The sequence below is a fragment of the Mastacembelus armatus genome, chromosome 5, assembly GCF_900324485.2.
Source record: "Mastacembelus armatus chromosome 5, fMasArm1.2, whole genome shotgun sequence".
Lineage (NCBI taxonomy): Eukaryota > Metazoa > Chordata > Actinopteri > Synbranchiformes > Mastacembelidae > Mastacembelus > Mastacembelus armatus.
The window spans coordinates 28,021,736-28,033,995 of NC_046637.1; the positions used below are offsets into that span (position 1 = coordinate 28,021,736).

The 12,260-nt window shown below is 41.8% G+C and overlaps 1 protein-coding gene and 1 long non-coding RNA gene across 3 annotated transcripts; one reads left to right on the forward strand and one right to left on the reverse strand.

Annotated features, from left to right (window-relative positions):
• The first annotated feature begins 1,071 nt into the window (after positions 1-1,071).
• Positions 1,072-3,212, forward strand: LOC113130604 (uncharacterized). Its single transcript, XR_003295715.2, has 3 exons — positions 1,072-2,423; positions 2,843-3,066; positions 3,158-3,212. It is a non-coding gene; the product is annotated as an uncharacterized LOC113130604 (long non-coding RNA).
• Positions 3,213-3,419: 207 nt separating this feature from the next.
• On the reverse strand, positions 3,420-12,246 carry cse1l (CSE1 chromosome segregation 1-like (yeast)). 2 transcript variants are annotated; one of them, XM_026307910.2, is made up of 25 exons: positions 12,151-12,246; positions 11,355-11,462; positions 11,078-11,220; positions 10,266-10,367; positions 10,015-10,160; positions 9,829-9,919; positions 9,568-9,675; positions 9,080-9,172; positions 8,805-8,972; positions 8,588-8,717; positions 8,389-8,454; positions 8,017-8,219; positions 7,807-7,891; positions 7,452-7,513; positions 7,224-7,360; positions 6,908-7,011; positions 6,691-6,788; positions 6,446-6,596; positions 6,111-6,319; positions 5,863-5,960; positions 5,686-5,771; positions 5,431-5,512; positions 4,870-5,016; positions 4,277-4,508; positions 3,420-4,061 (listed from the first exon to the last, which is right to left on the reverse strand). In XM_026307910.2, the coding sequence occupies exons 2-25, from the start codon at positions 11,437-11,439 to the stop codon at positions 3,972-3,974; spliced, it is 2,916 nt and encodes a 971-aa protein (XP_026163695.1). In that variant the 5' UTR covers positions 11,440-11,462; positions 12,151-12,246; the 3' UTR covers positions 3,420-3,971. The 2 variants fall into 2 exon arrangements, with proteins under 2 accessions (XP_026163695.1, XP_026163696.1); XM_026307911.2 differs by having other exon boundaries at positions 3,972-4,061; positions 11,355-11,474; positions 12,151-12,223.
• Between the last annotated feature and the right edge of the window lie 14 nt (positions 12,247-12,260).

The window sequence follows — 12,260 nt, forward strand, 5'->3', positions numbered from 1 at the left end:
TTTTAATGCAGCCTCTCGTCACAGTAGAAGAGTCCAGCTCTTTTCTCTGCTAGATGAATATTAACATTGTCCTTTTTGCTTTTATATCTTTTTTATTGTCTTCTGAACTGCACTTTATTCTCAGTTTCTGATTAAATCCTCGGCTGGTCTAGTGGCCATGCAACTAAAAATGTTCACATAGATTAAAGTATAATTTTCAAAAGCACAAGTTCTAATCTTACCAACCAACTATTTTCTTTAAGCACAATATGCCACACAGGAGGTTTAAGCCAAATAAAGACACATGATTTAACTAAATTTCAGGGAATGAATCACCTCTGTTCAGCGCGCACAGGTCTGTATGATGCCCGTACTGTGTCTGCTTGGTTTTGTAAAGTTTTAGACTTTGTACCATTTGACTTTGTAGAATAATATCTTTGTGATTTCCTGTTGCATGTAGTGCTTTTAAAAACCCTGACACGACGTGTAAATATCATCTAAGAAACTATAGGAAAATGTCTATGATGAGCAAATTTAAAGCAATTTTCTCCTTTTACTGACTGAAGCTTAATAAAAAGACAATAATCCAGTGTTGGTCCTGCTGAGCAACTGTTTTTAACAGGTCCATGGAAAACGTGACAGCAGCAATGCAACACACCAGAACAAGCTGGGATCGGTTCATGGACGTGTCTTAAACAACAGCACCCCCCAGTGTTATGTTCAGTTTAAAGAAAATAGAAGATAATAATCTTATCATTGGTTTAATTCTATAGATATATATATATATATCAATAACGATTACTCTCATTAGGGATTAACCTAAATTATTGTTTTGTTGAGACCTCATGTCATGTTACACAATGACCACAGGTCAACACTAGAAAATAAGCAACTGTCCAAAAGTGTGAGTCGATTCATACCAGTGATTTGAGCACAGATGCTGAGGAGTTCACCACCTTAACGTTTCACGGGGATCGGGATCGGGAGCAACCGAAGGAAATGGAAAGAGGTGACCAGTCATGGATAAAATCCTAAAAATATCATATGCTTACTGTGGTCACTTGAGGTGAAGACAAACATAACTAAAAATAATTCGGTGGTGCAGTGGTTAGGTGGTGCCTCGCAGCAGGAAAGTCCTGGCTCCAGACCTGGGGACTTTCTGTGTGGACTTTGCGTGTTATGATTGCGTGGGCGAGGGTTTCCTTCCTCCCACAGCGGACCGGTGACGCTAAACTGCCCATAAATGTGAGTGATTGTCTCCATGTGTCAACCGTCCCACCTCCCACCCAGTGTCAGCTGCCATAAACGTCTCTGTGGGACAAGTGATGCAGCTGATGGGCGGAGAGACACTTTTAATCAAAGCAACTCGAAAGGGAAAAAGGCACAGGGTTCAAATATGTTTTAACTGGAAGGTAAATCTCTTCTGATGGACTGACAAGTTGTAAATGTATTATTCATGAATATAAACACATTAATATTGATTCAGTACTGGCTGTAAGAACGACTGGAGTAAAGAAAGAAGGAGGAAGATTTAAAAGCCTTTACATTTTAGGGCAGAGACAAATAAAACTGTGCATGTTACACTGAACCATTTTACAGTGAAACTGATGGAACAAGGTCATTTATTTATCTGCCTGTTCCTCTTGACTGTGTTTAGACACTAAAGAGCAGTGAGAAAAATAATTAAGGTCTAGTCTCATGGCCTGAGAGGAGTCACAGTAATACTGTTTTGGTGCTGCGTATCTCGTCTCATCACGGGCTCTGAAGACATTCCTGCCTCAGAAACCTACAATGGAAACAGAAATGTTGAGGGACATAAATCTGGAAGTTGGGGTCCAGTGAAGAAAACCTACAGAGACACGGGAAGGACATGTAAACTCCACACAGAAAGGCCCCACGGTCAAACGGGATTGAGGTGACAGTGCTGACCACAGAGGTGCACTGAACCAAACACACCTGGACATTGTCTAAATATCAAACCCTGAACTGACCTATGGAATCTATACAGCTGATGATATCAAATATACTGTGATATGGGGGGTGGACCTCAGTGTTGTCTCAGTTCCTGTTTATAAATGACTTTTTGAGTCTTTTCTAGCGGTGGCCCCCATTAGTCCAGGTCCTAATCCGGCACATACAAGTTATATAACAGTCCAGAGCGTCAGTGGCTCTTCAACTTCTCCTGAGCTGCCGAGTGACAGGACTGGACTGCACTGGACCATCATGGTTGTTATAGTTGACCGAACCTACTCGATCCTGAACGCGCGCATAGATGGGGAGCTGTGTCTGACAACCTGTTCGAGGGTCCACACCTGGTACTGTGGGACTGCAGGAGCCAGAGCATCCGCTGTTACTCTACTGGCCAACAAGGGGCGGAGGCTGTGGACTGTCCTGACAGGTTTTTGGAGAGGACTCATCTGGTGAACTGCCATGCGCTATTTTGGGTAAGACTTTGACGCACAGACACGCACGCACGCACGCACACACACACACACAGGCGGTGAAACTCCACCTCTGTTAGACAAAAAGCTAACGCGACCTGTCAGTCTGACGTGGATTACATAACATCTGTTATGTGTTTGCGCATTGACGCGATGAGCCGCAACAAATCCGGCGCATCGCATCAGTAGAAACGTCAGTGTGGCTGTAAAACGCGGCCAAGATAACGCGAGGTTATAAGTGAGGGACGGGAATTTACATTTACTCATCTAAAGTCGAGACCTGTGACAGGGCCCTTGGTCCTTTTAAGAAGGGTCTCACTGTGAAGACTCGGAGTTCGCCTCCAGGGGACATGGTCCCGAGCACCAGCCTCCTCTTTTCTATTAACTGTACTAATATCATCTTTGTAAAACCCTCCCCACAGATGTCTGACCGTCCTGCCTCAGGTCAAAGCCAAGAACCTGGTCACTGCAGTACAGGAAGACGCTTTCAGACCACAAACTCTTGGCATCCTAGGATTTCTAAAGCACATGATGCTGATATAGGTTACTGTGCCAGCTGTTGGTTTCCATGGGTCAGTGATGGGCAGATGGCCTGGGTGCATCTGTACCTTGTAGACACAGGGATGTTTGCAGGCTGTGAAATCAGGTGAAGTGACACATCCACTCTTTCAACTTTGACCTGTAACAACAAAAAGAATAGATGCTTCATTCTGCACTTCATGTCTGACATTTTCCAGGAAGGACTCTGGAGTCTAGTGCCGCTGCCCCTGCAGACCAGTACATCCCCCTTTCTCACAAGAGTAAGTATGACGTGTCGTATATTCTTAATTAGTTTCTCTTCAGTGAATGCACAAAGTCGACTGTATACGTTTATCTGTAGCAATAGTTTATTAAAGGGTAAAAACTGGACTTGAAGGGCCAAGGACTGGACCCTGGAAAGGAAGTCAACACTTACTGTCCTGACTCCAACACACTAAACTCAAAATACTACAGAAACACTGAGGCTGCAACAGCACCAGAGATATATAAGTGCTTTTTTATTCACATTAAGAAACATTGCAGAAACAAAGACTAGACATGAACAAATCTACAGGAAACAACATGCGACAGAAAAATATTAGGCATTATCATGTTTGAGCCGGACTAGTCTCAGAAGTGCGAAAAGAATTTCAGACATACGGAAAAAGCGCTTGAGAAATCCCTCCCATATGTTCAAGGTTCTACAATACTGTTGACATTTCCCTTCCACTGCTGTTGAAGTATGACAGCTGAAGTTTATATCCAAGCCTTTGTCAGAGTCAAAGGGCCCAAAAAAAGAACAGCAATTCAATTATGTGAACTTGTCATGCCTTTAAAAAAAAAAAAAAAAAAACTTTATAAAACTTCCGTCAGAAAACACACACACTAAATTCAGGCAAATCCATCATATCACTGTCAAACCAAATCTGTAAGGTTCAGCTGAAGCAGGCCTGTTGTGCGACCTGGGGCCGCTGTAGCTACTCCTGCAGTGCCACGTGGGCTCCTTACTCTGTGAACAGCATCACATCAGTGTCAAACCAGCTGCACAGTGGCTGCCTGCAGGTACCCCTGGAGGAACTGCAGGGCTTCTGCATTCAGGCTGGTGCTCAACATCGAGGGAACCTGAATGAAAACAAAAGTGGAGCCAAGAAAAAGTTAGTGATGTGCTTTTTTTTTTTTTTAAACACCCTACAGTGCAGCACGGTGCCGTTCCATTTCACAATTATCTTTAGAGGTCTTCTGCTCAAAGCATAATTACACCATGACGTCATTAAAACAATAGTGGAACATTAATGTTGGCATCAGGTGCTAAACATTTCCTGCACGCTGAAACATACCCTTCCTGGACAGGCAGTAGAAAGTTTATGGAGCGACTGTGCGAGCAGGATCTTGGGATTGCCGACAGCATCTCCAATGGGGTCGTGCTCCTTCTTCCCTGCAAAGGCCAGCTGTGAGAATGCCGTCTGGTATCCTGGTGTGTCTTCGATGTCAATGAAATGCTCATCATCTGGAGTGCTGTCATCCTCTGGCAACTCGAACAGTCCAATGAGGGCCTGGAGGAGCGGGGTCCTGAACACACAGTGTAACCCGAACCATTATGATAAACAGTAATGCACAGATTTAGCTTTAGACGGGACAAAATAACCTTTAACGTGTAGCAACAAACCGCTTTAGGAAATGTGCTGTCAAACATTACAATCAGTCGATATTTATATGTCATTTTTTTCCATGTTTTTCATTATTATGCACTGTAGTTGCTTAAGAAATAAAAACTATAAGTTATAGTCAAATTCCTTACTTCATCATCACATCATCCCGAGTGATCATGAGTGAAAGCATCTGTGTGCAGTGAGGGTGTGTGTGTACAGGCTTTAATGAACTAACTACATGGTTGAGACAGGCAACTGTTGTGTTTAAGAAAATCTCCTACCAGAGTTTAGTGTACTCCGTGTCCATCATCGCAGGACATTCAGTAAGGATTTTTGTGATGCCAACAGCACAGATCTTCTTCTCTACCGCTCCAGACACCTTCTGAACCTCAGGAATAACTACTTTCTCCAACACCATACCAAACATCCTGCAATACAACACACAAAGTGTTCGTACATTTTCCCAACAATCCTCTGCATGTGCGTTAAACATAAAGCGACACTGGACACCTGTGTCTATTTACCCTGTGAGGACGGGAGTAAAGTATTGCTGCAAGTGGGACGATGCAGGTTTACAGCATGTTCAACCTTTTTACTATTACACTGACTACAACGTCCATCAGTCATGAGGAGCCACCTCTCCAGGTGTCTGATAATGTAAATTCTTTTTAAAGACATCCTGCTTATTGCAGAGACCAAGCCAAGTTTAAACAGCTGAATGTTTTGTGTTGTTGTCAGTAAAACTACCTAAACACGACACTGATGGATAAAGACAACTGCAGTATATATATATATATCGTTGGGTTTTTTATCAATATAGTTTATTTTGAAAATACACTTACTTTGGCTGGATGCTGTCAAAAATCTCCTGAAGTGCAATAGCTCCGTATTTGACACAATACAAGTTGACAAACACCAAGAAGCCTGTGAGAATGAAAAGAAAAACCAACGAAAACTTTAACAGCCCAGCCCACTGGGTTATAGCCCAGTAAGTACATAAAGGAACTGGCGATACCAGTGACACCACACTGCTCATTCAAGTCGTACTTTGAAAACTCTCAGACTATGTGTGAACTTAATGAGATGACGGTACTGACCCTTGATGAACTTTGTGGTTTTGGAGTTTTGTAGCCTCTGGAAGAGCAAAATGAAGATGTGTTTCCTGTACTGAGTGATTGATTCTCTGGCAAAAGAAAGTAAAGACAGATGAACACAAGGCGTCATGAAGTAACTCAGGCCATTTCATCATATACTATATTTTATGTGCGACTTACGGGGGCATGTGCTCTATGATGCTGCTGAGAAGGTAAAAGCCCTGGTGGTCATTGGCCCTGGAGGCAATAAGCTTTTGGAAAACTCCAAGCAAACCAGACTGAGGGGGAAATGTGAGAGTCCAGCGTTACATATTTGTCACATATGGGGAAGAAAATGTGGAACGCCTGTTGCAAATTACAGGAGAACATCACAATCATTAGTATTAACTGCAGACAAACAAAACACTTACAACGCAGCCATCACTTACTACTTTATCTGCAGCAGAACTGGCAATGACAGCACCTCCTTTCTGCAGGTAAGCCTGAAGCAGGCGCACCAGAGGGGGGATGTTTCCTGTCCGGTCCCAAAGCACAGGCTGCAGCAGGTGAGGAAATAAAGCCATGTAGGAGGAGGGAATGGAGTTGGAGTACATCTCTAGGAGGAGAGACATCACCTGGAATACGTATGGAAGAAACTCTGTAACAGAGGACGAAAGGAGGGTAAGTGAAGAAGCGTCTTTTCAGCCACCAGCTGTTTAACAAAGCATCAGAAATCAAATTTAACAAATGGACACAAAGACAATTTCAAGGACAAAGGACACACCCTGGACGTCATTCTGCAGGATATCAGTGAAGACGGGGAAGAGTGCTTCCTCGAAGCTGTTGACAGTAGTGGGGTTGGCCTTGCAGGTGATCCGCACAGACAGGCACAGGGACTCAAACAGGTAGTGGTTGAAGTGAGGCTTGCTGGGATTCTGAAAACAGGTGGCAGATTTTAAGAACAGTTAACACGTACATCCCTCCATAGGCAAATCTATCTGTAGCCGTAAAAGGTGAAGTGTGGGTTACCTTGCTGACTAAGAGGAGCTTATGAGTGAGCTGACCAATCAGGGTGGGAATGTAGGGCACAATGGCTTCCTGCAGCAGGGAGAAGCTGCGCATGATGGCTTAAACAATTAAGGAAGAAAAGAAAAAACAAGACATGATGAAGCTTCCTAAAATAAACTTTCTGTTGATCTGACACTAATTTAGGAGCATTTGGATGAGAGAGGACAGTCAGATCTACCTTTCATGATGTATTCATTTTCTGCAGAACCAGGAAGAGCCAGTGCCTTGAACAGGTTGTTGAGCAGCTGTTCAGTAAAAGGTGCCATCTCTGCAGGAGAGATACTGAAAAACATACAGAGAGGCAACTAACTAAAATACCAGTTTAGTAGCTTTTAGAAATGCATGTGCCGGTTTAAGTAGAAATTCTGCACTGCCATGTTTCATTTTTGTTTTTTTTTTAAATTGGGAAACTAATAGGACAAACAAAGAAACAATCCTTGTGACAGGTACAGCTTATTTATTACTATTTCTTACTAATATTACTTGTTACTCACAGTGTGGTGTTGTTGGGGCCTCTCATTGTGAACAGCCTCTCCAAAGCATGGGCAGCATAAGTGTGCTCCACTATACTCTCTGCCTGCAGGTGTGTTAGCAGGAGAGGAACTGCCTGCAGCAGCTGCTCCTTAGGAAGCTGAAGGAACAGCACAGAGGAGCAGCTTCTTCAGTGCATTCACTCTAGCTTTTTAAAGTTGACAAGACGTGAGGAAAGCAAGAGTTCTCACCTGGCTTCTGAATATCATCACATATTTGATAGCATCTGCCTTCAGCACTGGGAACTCATTAACTGCAATGACAACGTCAGTGTTGGGCATTGATTACTGTGTTCAATACACTCGCACATCCAATGTTTGAAAAATTACATTTAAAAGCCATGTCAGCTATCAAAAATAAGACAGTCAAAGTTAAAAATAAGATAAAATGAACCTTTTTTTGTCTCACAAAGGGAAAATTCATAACGGTACATAAAATAAAATAGGGGCAACCAGTATTTACAATAGAAATAAAAATATAAGAATATAAAGTAAATAGCGATTTAGAAAATGTATTTCATATTGAGGCCTTTATGAGTATTCTTACCATTGGGGGATTTTAAATCTGGCAGAATGTGGTTCACAAAGAATTCAGTCAGATTCACCAGCTCATTAGCTTGTGTTATTCCATGCTAAAGGGGAAAAGAGACAAAACGCAGGCACCTGGTCAGTAATACTTTTTATATCCAACACAAATTTATACATTTATATTCTATTAAATGTTACAGTAATCTTCTAAAATCTATCTTAATCATACCTTCTGTGTCTGGGCTTTAGATGCTAGTGAAGTGACCAAATATATAGCAGCATCTTTGTGTTTCCAGTTCTCTCTGGGGTTCTTTGCATACTCTGCCAACATTGAGTTCACATAGCCAGAGAAGATTGCTGTGACCGGGCCCTCAAAAAATTTGCAAAGGCCCCTCACCAAGTCGCACGCCGCCCTGCGCCGAGTGTCAATGTCTGAGGAATGATGGGGAAAAGGGTTATCGTCAAGCTTTCTAACCAAATATTGAATAAATAATTAATCCACCTGAGTTTACCCACAATTTAAGGAGGAACTACACGTTTCATTGTCTTTATCAATATGACTTTTTTGGGCATGACGAGAAGTGATGATCTAAATTTTTACCAGATCCTTCAAGGTCTCTCCGGATGTATTCCTCAGAGTTATCTTCAAAGGCCTCCTCATCTGCACCTAATCAAGTATTACAGGCAATATGGTCAGTATCACACAGAAGAGAACGGCATGTCTGTGTCCAGGTAAGCAGAGTTGAATCAGTCTGCCCTCCAGGTGCAATCTGAACATTCACAGAACAAAGCGTACTTACTTCTGAACTCCATGTTAGGCACTATGACTTTCTCGCAAATGCTGGTGAGTGTATTCTGGTCTTCAAACAGGTGCTTGTAGTGTGGCCTTTCACAAACGGAAGCCAAGAACTGGATGGCATTGCTTACGAGCTACAACAAGGATATCAGGTGTAGCGTTAGTACGATACAGGGCAAACATAAATACACAGAAACACGGTCGGAGATCAGTAATCTCACCAGATCATATTTGACTTCTTGGCCAGTAGAAACTAAAAGGTTCCAGATAGCAGTGACGAAACGGGGCAGATAGGGCTGAAATTCTTCATCATACTTCTGAGCGTAAAGAGCAGCATTGTCACAGATCTGAGATTTCAGCAGCTCCAGGAGACCTGCTTCCTCCTCATCCTATGGTATTGTTATAACAGATGCACAAACAATTGAGGAATCACTTTACACCACAGCAGTTTTAAAACTCTGGTTTTAAAACTGGGGAGAAAAGAAGCACAACTCACATCTGTTTGTAGAAGTTTGTTATCCAGAGTCAGTAGGCAATGGAAATTGGTCATCCAGGTTTCCATATTGTCTTCAAAAAACTCTGGAAGGTCCTGTGTAATTTACAGAATATGTTTATAGGCAAATGTTCACAACCATAATTAAAGTGTATATAGGTAACAGTGAGAAACTAAGAAACAGATGATAATGTATCAAGAATTACCACTTTACTACGTCAGTCCAATAAAATGATGAGTCAAAGTAAACGCGAATGAATTATTACTACTCTAAGTATTTAAGACAGAACAGACTGCAATTGTTGCTGTTGAATTTTACAGCACAGGAGATGAGAAGAAACTTCCTGTGCTTAGCTACAAACCAAATGAGAAGAACTCAACAGTCATTTATTATATTCTTTGAAGGAAAATAAAGATTAATCCAAAAAAGTATGAAACAATAAATTGTCCAAAACAGCAAAGCTCTTGAGAACAAAGCAAAATGAACTGACCTGAAAGTTAAGACTGTAGAAAAGCTTAGAAATGAGCGTGAGGGAGGAGAACAGGACCTTTAAGGCATTGACATCTGAGGCATGAGTCTGACACAACTCAATAGTCGCCTACAGCAAAGAGAGGAGAAAAAGAATTAACCACACCTCTTCATATTATTATTATATCTATTTCATAACTACGTGAAGCATTTCAATATTTGTTGGATAAAACCAATATACTGCTATAACAACTAGTTACAATAAATAGTTGAGAGTCACTACCTTGAACAGTTCTGTCAAAGGTAGAGCAAATGTGTCCAGTACTAGTTTAATCTCCGTCCAAAGCTCATTTGATTTAAACTCATGGCGGTACCTAGGAAAAAAAAAAAAAAAAGGTAGGTAAAGATCTGAAAATGTCTCTATAAACCATTAGCCACAAAAAGAAAAAAGATTAGTAGTGAGCTCTACCTCTTAAAGAGAGAGTGTGCTGTATGAAGGACTCCATTGATGATGTGGAAGTCTCCGCTTCTGAAACGGGTTACCATTTCAGTTAGCAGGTCAGGCCATTTTTGAGGGAAGTCTTCCCTTCCTATGATGCTGATGGCATCACTCAGCTGTGGAGATACATGAAATGAACAGGGCCTAAGTTCAGCAACTTTGTTTACACTCATAATACGATAGACTAAACCCCTCAGCAGATACGACATGAGAGAATGTACCTGTTTTTGAATCTGTTCAGGGCTGCTTAGCATCAAATTCACAATGTTTGCCTTGATTGCTGTTCGGTCTGGATCCGAGATTTTATTTGGTTCATCCTCCACCTTTGGGAAAACAAATCACAGACACAGGTTAATTAAATCACTACACAGGTCAATCATGGCTCTTTAACAGGTTGTTAAATGTTACTTTATATACAGATCGCCCCGTACAGTGGAGGGAGTTTATCCACTCAGAAACAAACAGCCTTAAAAATGATTGCTTCAAGGGATCAGCACCTGTAACACAAACTGAACAAGCCGCAGTAGACTGTACACAATGTTAACATACTGTGCACCGTGTTTTCTAAATCACACTTCTTTTTCTTCTCTGGCTTGTCCTGTGACTTATACAGCAAAGCGATTTTATATGTGTATATTTACAGTCATTTTGTTGAGTTGTAGATAGCAGTCTTGACTCAGTTGAAGATAACAATGCACTGACAAAAAAAGTTAAAATTTTATGTTCACACTAAACTCTAACTCCTAGTGCAACAAGTGAAAATGCAGCCCAAAACAAAGAGCTATACTGCAGACTTCAAAGTGCAGGTAATAAAGTCTGTGGACAGTTTGGACTGAGACGACCTGAGGGAGCAGAAGGACACATCATTTCTCTTGTCTGTTTGTGGCCTCTCATAAATAAGCAAATATGAAAAACAATGGGAATGTGATGTAACAAGCGATGACAGATCTGTAATGGATTTATTTCCAATTAGACAAGTGGATATGAGCAGGATCAACAAAGGTAATTGTTAATTGTTCTTAGTGAGACTCACAATACGCCAGTTTCTTTTGATGTAGTTCTTGAACGTAACGGCAGCACAGACACGAATCACACTGTCTTGGGACTTCTCCAGCAAAGTGAGCAGCAACAAGGGGTAGTTCTGGTTTCCCTCAACAGATTCAAGAAACTTTTCAGCTAAAAAGGAAAATGTGTGTTAAAGCAGAGTTTAAACAAGTAAACACTTGTCATAAACTGACCAATGACAACATTACTCCTTATAAACCCTAATAATTTATGTTAGTCAGTGTTATGTCATTAAGTTATATTACCTGGACGTCTGACTGTTGGGTCTGGGTCCAGTGTTTTCCTGAGGAACTCGGTGAGTGTTTGTAGATTAGCATCATTCAGCTCCATGTTTGCAGCTAAAGGCGAGAAACCTGAAAGACACCCTGTGATATTGACTTATTACACGATGATGACAAACTTTACAAGTGCTGACTAATTCTGGACATAAACATCAGCACTGAAAAACACGTGCATCGGCTTCCGTAGGATCACTTTACTTAAAGTCACCTACTGGGTGTTAAGTCTGGCTACTGAAACAACTAGCATGTGTAAGAGTTTCAGGGCTCTGCTAACCTTACAGGTCCAGTCATTCATCCATTAGCTTGCTAGCAGCTAACTTAGCCTCATTCTCTCGATCCTGGCTAAAGTTGTCATCGCTGACTCCAGATCGGTTTATGAAGTCTAGTGTCTAAGCTAGCAGGCTAAAGGTTGTTTTGTAAGTTCAAACATAAGCGCATGGTGGTGGTAATACAGCAGGAGCCGGGTCGTATGTGAAGTTAAACTATTGTTAACTGAATCCACGTACAGATCCATTGTCCTGAGTGAGCACCGTAAGTTGAAATGCTACCTAAAGCAGCAAGGGCAGCGAAACCCCAGTGATTTGATCCAGCAGCCAAGTCTGCTGCTAATGTTAGCGCTAGCTTGCTAATGTGTTTGCGCTAACCATAAAGTTAGCTAATTTCGGAACATTACGTATTTCTCGTAAAATGCCGCTCCAGTTCCCGAGATATATCTCCCCTCACTGGATGTAATAAGCGCTAAGACACCGTGCTGTCTTACCGTTACAGGGAACTTGAGTGTAGGTGTGATGGAGCCGCTACAGACCCGCTCGCCGTGCCAGCTTTCAAATGTCTGGAGCAAAAAGGAACTGCGCGGTCAGGGCACTGCGC